This window comes from Phalacrocorax carbo, chromosome 7 (assembly GCF_963921805.1).
Source record: "Phalacrocorax carbo chromosome 7, bPhaCar2.1, whole genome shotgun sequence".
NCBI lineage: Eukaryota > Metazoa > Chordata > Aves > Suliformes > Phalacrocoracidae > Phalacrocorax > Phalacrocorax carbo.
Genome location: NC_087519.1, coordinates 11,419,547 through 11,437,551, shown reverse-complemented (window position 1 = coordinate 11,437,551; position 18,005 = coordinate 11,419,547). Strand labels below are relative to the sequence as shown.

General features: G+C 42.0%; 1 protein-coding gene across 1 annotated transcript in view; it reads right to left on the bottom strand.

Moving 5' to 3' along the window:
- Positions 1-478: 478 nt before the first annotated feature.
- Positions 479-18,005, bottom strand: part of HDGFL3 (HDGF like 3) — a 38,749-nt gene continuing 21,222 nt past the window's right edge. Inside the window, exons 2-6 of the mRNA XM_064456301.1 lie at positions 15,846-15,922; positions 12,444-12,582; positions 10,989-11,147; positions 9,271-9,417; positions 479-1,840 (exon numbers count right to left, since the gene is read on the bottom strand). Coding sequence (XP_064312371.1) covers positions 1,835-1,840; positions 9,271-9,417; positions 10,989-11,147; positions 12,444-12,582; positions 15,846-15,922 — 528 coding nt within the window. The 3' untranslated portion in view covers positions 479-1,834. The remainder of the gene's footprint in view (positions 1,841-9,270; positions 9,418-10,988; positions 11,148-12,443; positions 12,583-15,845; positions 15,923-18,005) is intronic.

Genomic DNA, 18,005 nt, shown 5'->3' with positions numbered 1-18,005 from the left:
TGACTTTTGGCTGTTTTGATTTAGAGACTTTTCATTTTCCTTTTACACCTGATCAGTAACAAGAAAGCATCAGGCCACGCGCATGCGTGTCGTGCCCTGCAAAAGGGGACTTTCAGAGCACCAAGAAATCCGTGCTTTAACGCTCTCCCGCTGAACACTGAGGTGTAGGTCACAGCAGTGCTCAGAAGAGAGAACCCCCGGTTTCATACCTCCAGCCAAAGGGGCAGACCCAAAATAACCACAACAGATCTCAGTCAAGGCTCCTCAGCAAAAAGGAGCTTGGCAATAACTTCCTCCAGCACCCAGCCTCCCTGGGGCGGGCTCCTCCGTGTGCGCTAGAAGTCGGGACAGCTCCATCCCGGTACGTCCTCCCAAGCAAGCAAACCCAGAGCTGCTGGGCTGTACCGGGACATGCTGGCTCACAAACAGGCATTCGAGCCTCCGATGTTACTTCTAATGTTTTTAAAGAAACTTTGAATACATTCAAGGTGAATTTAATAACCTCCTGTTATCCAGAAAAGGCAAAGTACAGAAAAAATAAAGATCTCACCTGCACTTGTATCTATTATGGTCAACTCATGTTAACAGAATGTTTTGCTTTAATACTTGACTTACATTAATACCTCACATTATTACACGTATGAAGCCAAATATGACGCTAACTTAGTTGCTTACAACCTCAAACCTTACTCCCAATACACATTCCAATAAATTTATTCTGTAAAAACAATACATTTTTTTGTTTTTGTTTTGTTTTGTTTTGGGTTTTTTTTGTGTTTTTTTTTTTTAGTTTTTTACAGTAAACTCGTCAACTACAAACCTTGAATACGCAAAAGATGTTCCAAGGACAAGCATAACAAGGATTGATAAAACCAGACTAAATATGTTTTCACAATAAAAGCTGGCATAAAAATAAATAAAAATCTCTATTATCACAATAGCAACAATAATGTACACAGAATAATGGATTTGGAATGCTTACTTACTAGTCTAGTTCTATTTCCAAAAGGAAAAAAAAGCCAGAATGACAGCATCCTTTTTTAAGCCTTTCATTATTTAAAATTGATGTTTTCTTTTGGTTTCCCATAGGGTTCTATATCACAGTAAGCTTAAAAATGGAAAGCATCCAAATGAATGATTTCAAATTGTGTTGGCATTGGAAAAAATCCTTGTATTAATCTAAAGAAACACAAAAAGACTTTCACTAACTCCACATATAGGAACTAAGTCAGATAGTGTACATTACATCATGATTTTGAGAAGTATTAAGAGTAACTAGCTAGGTACTTCTAATAAGGAAAGGTATTTTATTACATTATTGAACTTGGCGGTGATCTCAACTGAAGCAGAATTTTTCTTTTATGTTGTAAACTGATCAAAAATCAAAGTATGGATATAGGGAACTATAAAATCATGTTTGTACGTGGAAGATATTCTAGTATCATATGGAGGGGACTCATTTCTAAGATTTACTTGTTTTTAAAAAATGCTGATTTAGAATGGTAGAATTTGGAGTTACACCTTTTCTGTCTAGAAAAGGCGCCTCGAACATGTTCAAGTATGCGGTATCTTCATAAACCTCAGCCACTGGTAAAGGGTAACTTCATGCAACCAAATAATATGAAAATCAAAATGTAACCCTTAGGAAAAAGGGTAAAATGTCATTTCTGCAAACACAACGGATAGGAATGTGAATAATGCGCATACAAACTGGGATGCTGTTGATGATACTAATGAACAGATGTGGTGACTCATATCAAATCCAAGAATATTAGACAACCAAACATGTAACCTTCTTGTGTTTTCCCTTAATATTCAGCAGTCATTATGTTGGTTAAGTCTGAAAGAGAAAAAAGAAAATCACATTTAATGTAAGAAAGCCCGCTGCAACACACGCGATACAGTTAATGCCAGAGTCCCACACTTTAAAGTCACAGGCACAAGTAACCACCTGGTCTGGTTGAACAGAAATTTTTTCTAGAGAAAACTGCTTACATTACATCAGCTAAACACACCGCTACAAAATATTACACAGTACAGCTTAAAAGTAATCATTTAGGGCTTTATTCAAATAAGCAGCTCGAGTCACGTATGTGGGTTGGGTTTTGTTTTCCCCCATCGTTTAATTACGAATCTCGTCGTATACTTCACACACAACCAAATTTGGCATTTTTCCACTATGCTAATTGCTGACACGCTTCACGCAAAAGCTCAGGCACTGCTGTGTTCCCAAACACCTTGCGAGGAGAACACCCTTTTGTTCAAACAAAGGAACACTTCGGCCAGGATGAAGAAAGATAAACAGTTTTCGCAGCTAATATCTGAATGTTGCTTCTGAAAAGGAAACAGTTTGGCTTGGAGTTCACTGTAAGGTGATGACAGGAAAGGAAGAAACTCCTACTTCATGACAGAGTCAAGGTCAGCTCTTGCTTCCACTGACATTGGTGGGAACAGGATCAGGCTGTCCTCATGTGATCACGGCAAGCGTCTCCAAGTCTCAGCTTCTTCATATTAAGCAGAGATCACAAAACTCACCTACAGGCACAGGGACCCGCCTCTTTTGTCCAACACATGAAGACATGCAACACTGCATGACTGCCTAACCCTGAGCAAGATGTCCCTTCTCCTTCGTAAAGAATTCCAAGCGTGAATGCTTGTCCACCCACACCCTGATGGATGGGAAGAAACACAACACAAAGGCAGCACGAAAGAATTAGTACTGTGCTTGCTGTGATCATCCAAGAAAAAAAATCAACGTCGAGGAATAAGTGGGGGGGTACAGGTTAAATCCACTGGGGATGATGGGATTTTCATTTTACGCAGGATCCAGAGGAGAATATGAAGACATTTTAACATCCCTGCACTAGCACGAGCCATTTGCTGCCTATGTTCTCCCCCTCTGGCCCATTGTACCTGCTCTGTGCGATGCCATGGCTATAGTGGACTATGCTTCCCTACCCAGGAGGGTGAGAGCACACAAGTGCCCACTCAGCAGTCTGGGATCCCAGTCTGGTTGCTGCACCTCTGAGCTAAGGGCTGTGTTTGTTCAGTGTGGTGGTTCTCTCCTATGACACGGGGCTTGCAAACAGTAAGTAATGGAAACTTGCACTTCCCGTGTGGGAGGTCCTGGCACATCCTAACGACACATGATAAGGGGCTATTATAAAATGCTCATGCATGTGGTGATGGCTTACAGGAACTGCCTGAGCCCTGCCTCTCCCCAAAAGGTGTAACAGTGAGCTGCTCAGCCAGTGCGCTGCACTGCCATTGGCCTCCCTCCTGTTTAAGAGTCAACAACATTGTACTTACAGATGCTTTGGAGACGTGGCTTGGAGGGGTTCGCTGCCATTTCTTTCCCTTCAGAGGGAAGTGTAGACACCCATTAAAACAGCTACAAATGATTAGTCAATCAAACCATGCCTTCTGCTGAAGTTCTTAATGACAGCTGCTACTCCGCACTGATAGGCAGGATGGGTGATGAAATGGTCAGTCCCTACAGTGTTGCCCTCAGATCCAGTAAGGAAAGGTGTCCTTTCGGAGTATGAAACCTTTGCGCTTACTAACAACAATTCCCCTCTGGGCTAAGGCCAGAAGATTAGGTAGGCACCATTCTCACGTGGGGCACTGGGCATATGAATTCTTCTGCTCCTCACTGTCCCACAGATAGGTCTGCTGGGCCACAGTGTGTCACAGGAGGGACAACAAAGAGCCCAACAATGATGCATATCATCGTCTAGGATTTTCATAGTTCCCAGTACCATCTTCCAGCATGACAGACGTTTTGTCTCCCAGGTGCCCCAGAAGTTCCCTTCTCCCCGATGCCGGTAGCCCCCTGGGCCAGCGGGGCGGCACAGGGACCTCGGCTCCTTCCCCTACCCAGGCAGCACGCACTGCCAGGCTCCCGCAGCAGCCGCTGAACAAGGATGCAGCAGAGCTGAGCAGTTTCCACGGTCTCCATGGTTTCACATCTATTCAGAAACAGATCAACTCGCATCATCTTTGTTTGAACAAGACTCTCAGCTTTACTGTAAGATGGCACAACGTGTGCTACACTGACCAATGCTACTGCACACAAAGAAAACACCACAGAGTCTGATTCGAGTGAAAAATTTCAGTTATCAATAAAATTGAAGGGCAGAGAACACAGAGAGCAGGGAATAAAACTAAATCCACAAATTGCCTTGTTTTTTCTGGCACTGAAAATTCCTTCCTCAACAGTGTCTGGCAACTGACTCAGCCATCCTGTACTTTAAAAGCTCTTGCTGGATGAGCAGAAGGCTAATTATTTACTTGCTCTGTATGATCATTATTCCATGTTGGTCTGAGGTCAAAATGGTTACAGGATTCAATGTACACACAGATGCAAAGAGTATATTTCATCTATACCGGCTGCTTTAATCTCAGCTTGCATTCAGACATTTATGCTTCTCCTGAGTTACGTCCCATAGCATTATTTAGCAGTGCTGTTCTCCTGAGCTATATGAAAGCAGCAGCAAACTCTCTTTACACCGTAGAGTATGCCACTACTTGATTTCCACAGAGAAATTTTTACTGTGCAATAGTTAAACACATTTTTACAAATATTATCTTTTTGGAGGGATAGATTTTACCTTAGCTCAAATGAAATAAAATTCAGACAGAAATAGGTACTCTGTTTTCATATTCTGGAAAAATGCCCACATAAATGCTTTTACATTGAATAGAGCCCTAAATGCTATGCTTTTAACATCGATAAAACCCCAAACCTGTTCTGCAGTGTAACCAATGTTATTCTTGAGAAGTAAAGAGGAAAGAGCAAAGAAACCAAACATCTCAAAACCACATCAGAGGGACACAATGAACCTGTGCTTCTCTGGCCAGTTTGGCCGTAACACTTGTCTTTCACAGCAGTAACTGGAATTGTTGCTACCCCACAAGAACATCACAACAAAAAGTATGTCCTGGACACAGGCTGTTTTAAATATGTTCTCCCAATTGCAATAGTATCAGATGGCAGTAATTTTGGACCAGATTTTGATCCCCTTATTCATGTTGGCAAGCAGTTGCCTCCGCAAATAGATCCACTGACTCCCATGATAGTAACTGATTGTCAGTGCGAGTAAAAAGATCACAGTCCTTTACCCCACTTTAATATTCAGGCCGTACCAGGAGCGGAAAAAAAATATTTTTTCATTTCCAACAAATCCATTATTTTTCAAAGACTCAGTAAAATCATTCGCCTCCTGAAAGGCAGCCACATGCATCTGTACACAAAGAGAATGCCTCATTTACCAACACAATGTCCGGACTGTAACTAAAATAATGAATACCAAAAGAAAAACTTGCCACATACCCTCAGCGCTGACCTTAACATTCAAATACTCTCTAATAGGGCAGGGACTGCAGCCAGCTTTCAAATGCCACTATATGGGTATCCAGACAGTAAAAGTAAAAAGCAGCTTAGGTGTTCAGTTATAAAGATTCAGAGTCATGCCAGCCAAGAAGCAAACATACAAGTCACTGGAGATTTAAATGTGGAATGTAAATCTGCTGCCATGAATTCACTGATTTATGAGCTAATTCTGTACCATAGAAAGTAAACAGCACAGAGCAATGAATAACTTTCTAAGGGAATATTCTGTTTATGTGGTATTTTGAGAAAGCCAAAACAATTTAGTATTTAACAGCAGAAGACTGTCATGGGGGGGAGGTCTGTGACTCTTGACTTGAGCAAACTCTGGGATGGGATATCTTAGCTAATATATTAGTAGTTAATTAATATTAGATAATAAAACCCAAGATTCAGGCTTTGCATCTTTCTGGGGAAGGAGTCAGCCAAAGAACAGCAGTGAGGGAAAAAGCTTGAGAAACAGGTAATGGCAGGGCACAATTATAAACTGTGGCTGAGTCCGAGGAAGCCAATGTCTCTTCTGTTGAATGCCTGTAGTCCTCATGAATAGTTGAGAAACTAAGCTATGAAGAAAAGAAAGCAGCTTTGTCAACCCCAGGTATAAAAAAAAAATAATCACAAGTTCAGCCCTTGAACAGCATGAAATTGACTGAAAAAATATCATAGCTTTGGAAGTACTTTTATTTGCTCTGGGTTTTGAGTCTTTAGGAAGCCATCCATCATTTCACATTTTCAAGCTTTCCTCCACCACCTGGAGGTTAGAAATTTCATTAAAAATATAGGTGAGGATGCTTCTGCAATCATTTGACTTCAGCTGTTAACCCTTCAGGAAGATCCCCATAATGCTGAGGGTAAGAGCATGATTAAAAGGCAAGGTTTCCTCTGGTCCAAAGAAGAGAGATGTGTCTTCAGCCTGCAGCCCAGGCATTGTAAAACATAATCGCTACCTCATTATTAGAAGTATTATTAAGAGAAAAGCTGCTTGTGTCCTTTAGGCAACTCTGGCATGGTCAGAGACCCGGGAGGTGCAGAGCACAGGAGCCAAAGGCTCTCCAGGACACAGGCGGTGGGGAGCTGAACGGGCAGGGTAGGTGAGCCTGCAGCCTGCTGCCCACCCGCCTTCCACACCCCCTCCCAGCCTCCACTACCAGGCACCTTTTGAGCAGCTGGTCACGGCGGCAAAACCAGGGGAATGAAACATGCCTATCTTTGAGATCAGGGCTCTGTACTCTTATTTTTCTTGTCTCTTTGCCTTCATGGTACCTTTCTACAACTTACTTTGAAAAAATCTCTTTTCTGCCGTGAGTCTCGCAGCCCCCAGCACCCTGCCTCTGGGGGAGGAGCAGGTTTGCACCCCAGTGTTCATTTTGGTACGCTCTTGGCGCCATCTCATGGCCAGATAACCGCCCTGAGCTTGGCTGGGCACGCAGCAGGGCGCAGCGGTGGGCACGCAGCGTCGGCGCTGCACACTGGGGAGGAGGATGCCCAACTTCTCCGGACTGTGTGTTGTTGGTCCCATGCTCTTCTCGCAGGCTAAATTATTTTAAAGAGACCATAATCTCATCTCTGCTGGTGTCTTTTAGCAGACCTAGACATTCTTCTGAACTCACGTGTGTGGACAAGAGGACCATAACCCAACTCTGCAGGCACGTGTTGGTCTTTTTCGACCTTCCTTTCTATGGAAGAGAAGTCCAAGTGCGTGGGTTGGAGGACCTCAATGCCCTCTGGCAGACTCCCAGTCAGGATGCCCAGCAGAAGGTGGCTGCAGGACAGCCACCCTGTACACCAGGAGGTCAGTCTAGACTGCATGTGTTTAACACCAACTGAAAAAACAAAATCTGATTACTCTTTCCCTGAGTGTCCTGTGTTGATGAAGGCACACCTTCTAAAAAGACACCTTGTCTGGCTGTGAGGATGCCAGGAGACGGAGTGTCCCCTCCTGGCCCTAAAAGAGAATTGCACTACTGACAAAACCTAAAAAGAGGATTTACATGTCAAATGCTGATTCTGCAGCAGAAATGCCCAAAGTGAAATACCTGGATCAGGATGTGAAATTCTCCAAACTTATCAGTACTTTTATCTCAAAGCCCTTAAAACTGGCTCTCTATCTCTCTTTAGTACATGCTACTAAAACTCCACCTTTCCCATAACGTTAAAAGCATCCAAGTTCTAGTTAAAAACTGGTTGTTCCAGTGTGAGGTCAAGGCAGAGTACTGGGGTTGCAGAAGTCAGAGCAGAGCCAACTCCTCAGATGTGTACGACAGTGCTGACTGTGAGTATTTCTGTGGAGTTGGTGGTGGCAGGAAGGACAGAGACTACTGAGGATTCAGCACTGGGGCTGAAATATCTGCAATCCTGAAAATGCTGCAGAGCACCAAGATGTTCTAGCATGCTGGCCTCTACCTCCCAGCAGTTACAAGCATGTCACATACAGAAGGAAGAGCCATATGAATGTCACCAGCCACAAAGCCAACATCCTATGTGACTTCTTAGCCATTTAATCTGCGACTGACCTAACTCAGTAAGCATTTGGTCCTTACATGGAGAATATGCCTAAGTTCAGACATATCCTGTCACCGCCCTCCACCTCTTTCCACCTCAGATGGACCCTATGGCCAGTTTTCTCACTCAAATACCTATTTGAAGAAAATGTAACAGGGTTCTCTAGCCAGAATGTGGCCAGCACATGCACTATGCACTCGCCACATTTATCAGCCCCAGACTCTCAAATTCTGTGGGTGAGGCGCTGGGAAGGCATGCCTCCTTGTGTCAGTTGCTTGTTCAGACTGAACGGGAGAGGGTCACAGCATATTATCTTCCTGACCCCATGACCCACATATCAAAACCTTTATAAGGTGAAGAGCCACAAAACACACACTCTACCACAGAGGGACAAGGGGAAAGGAAGCTCTGGGAGAAGTCTAAGTGGGAGACTACAGCAGCTCCCCAGAGGTTGTGTTTTGTGAGAAAGAGTTGAGGCTGAGCACGCAGCTGGGTGCTAAGGCACCTTGGCAATGTCAGATGAGAGCCTGTGCTGGCTGCCTTCCTCTCACACCTGGGGGTTCGTGTCACTCAGCAGCTCCTGTGACAGCCCAGCCCGGCTGCTGGCCATGTGGCAGAGCCTTGGCATGGGAACTGCACAGGAACTGGTTCTGAGCAGGAGCTGTAAGTGCTGGAGCAGGGAGGCTTGTGCTGCTCCAAAGGGTCAGAAATAGTAGTGGTTGTTAAAGGTTGCTGACAGTTAACGAATTCCCATGCCAATTCCTCTGTTCAGCAGCCTTCCTTTCTGTTGGTGTGGTCATAACAAAATAATATTGATATGAACGCACAACTGACACAAGCATATAAGGAGATCGTATGAACCTGCTCTGGAGCAGACTGTATATCCCCGCCTTGGAAGGTCATACCCCAAGCAGGATCTGCCCTAAACCCTGCAGTATGCAGAGTCTGGAAATTGCACATGAATCCTCATGAACTCCACAGATGTCAGTGGGACTGCACAAATTTTAAACAACTGTGAAAGAATAAGCAGGCTCCCACTGTTCAGTGAACCAAAATGCATTACACAAACAGTCTGATTCTGCTCTCACATCAATTTTGCATCATTCCAGCTCATGGTTTTCAGTAGTTCCTCTCAGCTGACACTCATGCAAGTGTTGGAACAAAAATAATGCTTATAGTATCTTTTCTCATTCAGTCGTTTCTCTAGAGCAAAATTTGTACCAGTGCAGGGGTAGGCACATTCTGAGCACTGAAATGCAACGTAAAAAGATCGCAGGCAGTATGCACAGGTCACGTCAATGCAAAGCCTTTCACGCCTAGATCCAAAGTGCCCCAGTAGCAAACTGCATGGGAAGTGAATTATATTAACAGAAGATTACCCCTTCACTGGTTTTCTGCAAATCTGAAGAAGTGTTTCTTGTGTCATTGCCTGCGTCCCCAGCATCAGAGCTGCTCTTATTTTCTTCCTCTTTGCAGTCTTTATCATCTTCATCTCCAGGAGATTTCCGTGACTGCTTGGAGGATTTCTAAAAGGATCAAAAAGTTAAAGAGTAAAAACTGAGCTTCAGACATAGAAAGAGACTTCTGAATGTACGTGGAATTCTGTCTGATCGTGTAGTTCCCTGTTCAGGGTGAATATTGGGGAGGATGTGTAGGGTGAAAAGTGTTTTTCAGGTGAAATAGTTGGAGTTACTGCCATCAATGAAGCAGAAGGAGAAATTCTGTGTTCAACACAGGCTGGCAGCACAATTGACTGTAAGACAGACACAGTAACAGGAGATGGGTATTAGTGTTGGGTCACCTGTAGGTTTTGCTAGTTAATGAAACAGATGGTGCCAGCTTGACAAAAGTTTTGATTAAACACACAGATGTAAAAGGAGAACAACATTAGCAGAGCTGCTTTCCATACTTTTTTTAGTGCTGTCAGCTTTAATATATTAACATTAAAGCCATGTGGGACCAATACATCTTTTCTGCTCCCTTTATGTTATGCAATTCTACAGTACAAAAGGATAAATTGTGGCATTAAGCCACCATTTTCCTAATCCTCTGTGTGCCCAGAGTCTCCTGGAAAGAAGATGGTAGACCAGACCTGAATTTCTAATGTAAAACACGCAAAGGGGGTGAAATTACTTAACACATTTTGTTCAGTGGATGAACCACAAAAACTCCTGCTCTCTCCCAAATTGAGCCTGGATCAGATTGTTTGCTTGCTTCTTTTAATTTAATTTCGTTTTTTCACTTTCAGAGAAGAATAACATTAATGTGAACGAGCATGACTCTGCCACACTTCCCACATTCTTTTAAGCAAAGTACTGACCTAGAGGCACACACAGAACCAGAGGAAATTACTATAATGTTGTTCCCTTTCTCCCAAATAAGAAGTGAGAAGGGTATCTGAACCCAAAGTTGTCACTACGCAGGTGATTACATTCACCAGCCATTACAAGGCAGTCTGAGACACATTACTCTTAGCTTCCTCACCTATGCTGTTATTTAGATATTAACAGGTCAGCTAGGTACTACAATGCAGGTCTTTTATCTACCAATGGAGTGCCCCACTCCCTGCTTAATGAATCAGTTCCTCCTCCCTCCCATTCTGTATCCTGTACTGAAGTATTTTACTCTCGGCTACAGCAGGAGCAGCTGAGCATATCTGACCCTACCATACCTTCTAGCATGGCATCTGGGGCACTCACACTGCAGACAGGAGAGAGAAGCTTGAATTTTCCCAGACAGGAACCAAACCGGAACTCATGTCTCCCAGAAGGCACATTCCTAAGGCCTTTTTTTGCTCTTCATGGGGAAATACCTATCTAAGATGATCAAACCTATCAGTCCACCTTTGCATGGATTTTCCTTCCAGCCCTTCTGAAATCTTTCACAGATTTTCCCCTCTTTCTCAAAGTGTGGGCACTAGAACAGGGCAGAGTATTTCAACTACTCTCTCACCATGGCTGTCTACAAAAACATGAGCACTTCCCTTTGCCTGTCTGACACCATTGTTATGGTACTGGAATCAACAGATTGCCATGAGGTGGACAGTATCCTAACTATAAATGCACATGGGTAACAATGGAAAAACTCAGAAGACAACCTTTGAAGTGTAGGATTTTTTCCGTTTTGAGCCTGCTTTTTCATTCTTTCTTTTTCCTTTTCCATCCTCTTCTACCCGATCACCTTCCTCCTCACTGCTGGCATCTGCTGTATTTCCTCCTTCTCCTTCAGTTTCTGATGAGCTCTGTTGCTGAATTGCCTTTAAAATAACAATAATGACATAAACAACAAAAATATCACCAAAATTTATTACTTAAGTTTTGTTCTGTATTGAAGACAGAAATACTGGTAACAGACAGTTTATGCTTTTATCACTATAGTCAGGAAGAGCTCAGGTTATTATTGCAATTATCAAGAAAAAGGGCTGCAACAGCAATTTTCTCAGCCACCACTTGGAAACAGTTATCAGATGCAGATTGCGGGATAGCATGTTCTGAAGGGTTTACACAGAAAGAGGAGCTCTGGCAACAAAAATGTGTTTGCCAGAGAATTAAGGGTTGCTCAGTGGAGAGACCTGGCATGTTCTATGTTGGGCAAAACTATGGAAACTTTTAGACTTTGGCCGCAACAGGAGAGACTTATTCAGAAGAGGAGATGGCTGGTACAAAACTCCCCAAAGGCAAGATCTCTGTGTTAGGAAAAAGCAAACACTGACTAGAAGGCTGAGAGCTCTTTGACAGTCTATCTCCCACAGACTATTCACTAGATTTTTTTAAATCCCCAAGTGTATGAAAAACATCTGTAGGGCTGAAAATATGAAACAGGAACTGAGAGGGCAGCAGCTTGTCTGCAGGTGGTCTGTATCTCTGGTTTGTAAGGTTTTGTGCTAATAATGTAATAGGTGTTTGCCTTCTTTTGGAGGTGATTTCTGCCTTCAAAGGACCACATTTTTTTAATGAGAAAAGTTCTTTGACTTTATACAGCCCACCAACTACTCTTCTCCCCCTCCAGCTTCACTGACTTTTTGCTCTGGACATCCAATAGGGAGAGCTGTTGTACAGCAGCTACTATTTTGTAACAGCAGCTTAAACCTCCACCTTCTCACCCCTCACAACTTTGGCAGTGGTGTCCTACATGTTATACATTACCAATGTAAAAATCAAAAGTGCAGTGACCTTAAGGTCTGTGTAAAATACACCGAACCTGATATAAAAATAAACAACAGAAAGAAGAAGTCAGCAATTATTCATGTTTATACTGGAGTAAATAAAACCTTCCATTTTTAATTCAACTAAATCTGCTGTAGAATTTTCCACTTTGCCACCCCACAATATCAGAGAAAGCAAAGGGCTCTGCAGTATGATCAAAGTTCAATTTCTCGCAGAATGCAAGACCACAGTTGTCTTTACATTACACAGTTAAAAAGCTGTGAAACTTCCTAGCTCCACCAAACCCAGGACCTTCCACACCACTCATACAATGTTTTACATTGACAAGAAGTCTTCAAAGAAGAAAACAAGAAATATAAGGAGGAACAGAAGTGAAAGTCATTTACCTGATATCCAGTAAACTTTACTCCAGGGTTGTTTTCTATTTCCCACAGGCCTTCGTTAAATCCTTTTCGCTTGTTCGACTTCCCAAACTTATCTTTATATTCTTTATATGGGAAAAGGTCTTTGGGCCCCAGGAATGCACTGCATTTTAACAGAGGTAACATTCAAAAAAGAATTAAATTCCTCCTCTTCAAAAAAAACCCCAAACCATTAACAGTGCAAATGTTTGCCCTATTCTTTTGCTCATTCCATAATTTCTTTTTCAGTTTTATTTGTTTGTTTAACACACTGGCTTTGAGTTGCTGCTGTGAGTCTTGATTTAATGGATGGTCTTACCATTCTGATGTTTGATGTTGCAAAATCATGCTGGGTCTCTCTAGAAACAACTAAAACAAGTCTCATTTATTCTATTAACTGCTGCTGGGAACTGGCACCTGAACAGTTTATGAAAGGGATTATATGACACAATTGCCTGGGATAGCAAGGAACCCAACTTCCAATCCTATGTGTGACAAATCTGGAGAGGCCTAAAAATACCATATGAAAAGTTAAAGCAGGTAAGGAGTGCCTTGAACCCATGAGCCAAAACCTATCCCTTTTACTACTGGATAGAAAAAGCAGTGGCATTTATTATTATCTATACTGCCAGTAAGCCTGGGAGCTTCTTTCTTGGAATAAGCCCCCCACATGCTAGATTCTGTGCAAACACAATAACAATGTTCTCTTTCCCAAAAATCTTATAATTTTATATAAGACAAGAAACAATGGGTGAATATAGGCAGATGAGTAATACAAGGAAACAATGAGACACACAGGGTGCTTGTGGCCAAATTGGTTTTTAGGCAGCACAGCAAAGGAGGGATTTTGTGCTCTGCTGCTGCATAAGTCAGCTATGCACTGGGCCAACTAATTTCAGGCACAGGCAGCACAATGCAGGCAAAAATAATAACAATAAAAAAAAAGAAGAGTGGTGATTTATCCTGCTTTTTCTACATACTTTGCAGTAAAATTCTAATTTCTTATGTAAAATTGAAGAAAGCTTAATTTCCTTTTCATTGGGTATCTATATCCAGTGCGTTTACTGTACTCTGTATCAGGGTCCTGGGAAGTTAAGTTAAATTAAAAACAGTGAAGGCAAAAAACCCCCTTAATTCCCATATTGAAGATTCTATGTCACTGATGATTGGAGCTGAGCAAGTCACAGCGTCTTTCACTATAATCACTGTCCTACTTTCCCAATGATCTTTGCAATTAACGTTAACCCTATGGTCTCCGTTGCCACGGGATCTTGGGGCTCTACCATTTACAACACATTTACTCTCGTAACATCATCACGAGGTTGGGAAGTTGCCCGTTTTTGCAGATGGGCTTCTGAGGCACAGAGATTTGCCCAAGGCCAAACTCAAACTGATAGCAGAGTACAGAGGAAAACCCAACTCTCTTCAGTCTCAGTCTAATATCTTAAGCACAGAATCATATATCTTCCTTGCTGTAAACATTATTTCAGATTAATGCCTGATTTATGCCCTGATTCTTCCCAGCATTTATGAATGTGCAAAGTTTCATTAACTTAAATCATCCCACTGGCCAAGAAGTTGGCCAGTACAGAGCCAAATGGCGGCTAAATGCATCAGATGACAAGTCTCTGGGGAAAGAGCTTCCTTTCATCTACACAGGAGACAGAATGGTATCCACACTCAGTTGTCTCATTGAGAAATATCTCAATATTATATAATTATAAAGCCAAGAATGCATTCCTACCTGAAAGCCAAACAGTGATTCCCAAACTAACAGATGTCTTGTTAATATTAAAGGCTACAATAGAGCAAAGGATCTAAATAAATTATTTTATCTATATTTTCGCTAGTATCAGGAGATGTCTACATACAAACAGTTCTAACACAAATAACAAAGGAAAACTCTAAGAAACTTACCATGAGCTACCTTAATTTAGTTCAACAGTAATGTATGGAAATGTTTCTACAGCCATTTATGTACAGTAAACTGTCTACATCTTTGTTTGAAATACGTTCATTGCCACTGGGAGAGTATAAGAGTTTCTATGGCTGTGCTGTACGACTAAGGAGCTGCAATGTATGGTTCATTTTTAACAGTTATGCTTTTAAAATTATTAACATAGTAAATACAAACTGTTTTCCTGTTCTCAGATGTTACAGTCAGATCATGGGCTAACAAAATCCAAAACAAAAGAGATTAGCAGTTTGGGATTCATTCATTTCAGAATAAAAGTAGTCAGGTTTTTTCTCAAAATGTTTCTCAAGAAAAATGTTTCCATTAAAAAAATTACATTTTAGTTTTTGATTTTAAAGCATTATAAGCTTATTTAAACTTTATTCTTTTTAGATTATTTTGTGACAGCAGTAGCAGATCACAATATATCAAAATACCAGGTTGTTTCATTACAGCAATAGGAAGAAATATTGTAACTAAAGAGAGGCTATTTCGATCTTTATTAAGCAGAAACTACCTTCAAAGATTTTTAAAATAAAATGTGACATGTGAACTAAGGGGCTTCTTATGTTCTGGAATAATGTTAAAATTCAAAAATAATAGATTTTTGATAAAGCTTCACTCCTCCAAAATGGAATTTAAAATGTTATCAGGATTCCATTTTTTAGTTTTACAATTTTTTAAGGAATTCTAGAAAACTCGTTCCCTGCAACTGGAGAAGGAAAAGTCTTAAAATGTAAACAAGCAAAATGGAAAGTGTGATTTTTTTTTTTTTTTTTAAACTATCTTAGACATAGTTTAAAATAGAGACATGTACATTGTAAATTTGAAACTCTACTTTGGAGCAATTACTATAAGACCTAACTTACCCTCTCTGTTCTGATTCCTTTACTTCCCTGAGAGCTCAGCCAGCTCTGTTCTATCACTTCTGAGAGCTCCATCTTACAATATCCCCAGCACAAATCTCAAAGGAATGCACACGTTTTAAAGCTATGTGAGGACTTCGTGAGACTCTGGGGTCTGCCTCCTTTCATTTTACAAACTACCAAGCAAGTTCTCACATAGGACATGAACCCAAGTGTGTCTGAATACAACAGCCTGATCTGTACAACCAAGCAAAAAATTCTTGCCCCTGCACCTAAGTTCAGATGACCCTTTAATAAATATAAGCCAACACTTTTCTTCACGGGAAACACAGGCACTGGTTATTATTTATGCTTAGACCATGTATACGCCATCCACGCAGCAGCATTGCCATCTACTTTAAGGTTTCACTTCCATGTGTTAATACAAATGAGTTGGGCTCATAGGACCTATTTCTAGGCTCCCAATGTCTTCAGTCAGGATTTGTTTCCAATAAAATTGGTGGAAATTACATTAGCTGCAGTGGAAGATGACATTTTCAAAGGAAAATATCATGTTTATTCACTTACGTTTCATGAGTTCCGAAAAAGAAGATGGGGTATTTATTTGCTGGAGGCTTCACGGCTCCTTCAGGGAGTTCATCAATCTGTGAGACAAACAGAAAAAGGATTATACCCAAATGTGGTGTCCCTCATCCAAGAACCCCTACCAAGCAATGGAAGTGCTAGTTCAGGTATCCCGCACCCCGGGGAGCTCCCACTGTGTGTTGGGGTAGGGAAGGGAGGACAGCTGCTCATTTTTTAGGCAGGCAGGTCATACATACAAAGTTGGGATGTGACAGAAACACTACAGGGATACAACAGAAGACCAAGGAGCAGACAAAAAGTTTTGATGATTTCATGGGCATTATAATACACAAAGGCAATAAAATCAAGTCTGCTTCATTTAAGTGTTAACATCAGATGCTGCCTCATCAAAGGCACTGATGCCCAGAGGGTAATCCTGTCTGTCTCACACAGCCACCTAAGTGACTTCTGCAACAAATGGGGAACAGATAGTATCTCTGAGACTCTGCAGCTGGAAAACTGGACAATCTCCCACCAGTGCTTCCTGGTGGTGATGGTGGTACCCGGTGTAAAATGCATAATGCACACCAGGCAGGAGGGCCTGGGACTCTCCTTCCCCTGCAGCATCCTAATAACAGGTTTGGGTTACTGGTCCCTGCTGTACTCCATCTCTTCTTTCACATTTTATACTTGGCCTTGTATTTCTCAAGATATAGCTGTAGAGCAGCTAAGGGAGGGATGGTGAAGGTGCTCTCCTGAGATATAGCTGGGACTGGGACAAACCCCTCAGGCTGAGCAGTGCCTAGACCCCATCTTCTAATGCCTGAGTGAGAGTGTTTGTGCGAGGCAGGAGGTGAGGCCCATGACTTAAGTCCTGTCCACATCTAATTTTTAAGTCCTCTGCAACAGAAATAACAGAGTCCAGGTGCCTACCCACATAAACCAGAAACACAGCACAGCTTTAAATAAAATCTAAATAATCTAAATCTAAATAAAATGCCTTCCCAGAAATGCCACTTCTGAGCATACGTGGGCGTCTAAAATTAAGTGTCCAGAGAACTTTCCAACTAAGAGGGAGCCTAATGAAGCTAGATATCTATAGGGCAACACCAGAGAGCAGGTGAATGGCCTGCTGCCTGGGTCTTAGGCAACTCCATCCCAGCATAAGCATATCGCACCCTGCCAAATGTCACTGGAACTGAGAGCAAAGTGCTGACAAACCAATGCTATATGAAATCTGCTCCTCAGCAGAGCATGCGGATGGAACCTGCATGTTTTCACTCAGGAGGCCAGGCCCACATGTGCTTTCCTTCTCTCTTCCTGCCGAAGGACCCCAAACACTGAATTCTTGTTGATTAATAAACACCAGATTGTTTTCAAAGGATGTTCTCTTTCACTGTAAAGCATCTGCTGGCTATGTAGCTCTCAAAGGAGTACAAGCTTTTATACGAATTCAAGTCCTTTTGGTCTTTCTGCAAGGACACGCGTTGGGGACAGAGAAACCAGAGCCCCATGTGGAGCTGTAACAACACAAGACTCCGTTCTGCAAAAGACCCAAAAGATAGGCATCCATTTCTAAGTGAAGCATTCTCTGAAGCTATGCCAAAATCAGGGAATATAAGAGCACTTCCAAGCTATTCCCTGTGTCTTTTCTGCAGCGAGACTCAGGGCTGTGGATGGTGGGGCTCTGGCATGCTGGGCTACATGTCAACGTGCACTCACTGCCCAGCACAGTCTGCAGGAGACAATCCATGATGGTCAGAGGTGTCACGCGCCTTGTGGGCACAGCAATTACTCAACTACGTTTGCTTAACAAAGCTAATGAATTGATACATAAAAGGAGAACCTATTATTTAAATGCACACAGAAGGAAGACACACACTGGCGGAAGATGGAAGCATACATTCACTTTTAGCTCAGCTGTGTGTAAAAAGGAACTGAAACGACATGACAGGCTATTCGGTGCCCTCTTCATCATCAGGAGTATGTAGAAGACTGCCAAAGATTTTTTTTATAACTCATTATTTTCTGACATTAACTACTTTGTTATTTGCTCACTAATTCATGATTTAAATACAGGTATTACAGTATAACAGCAATAAAAAGACTGCAGGGGAAAAACACTGCAACTCACTTTGCAAACTGATAGCAGCCAGGGAGATA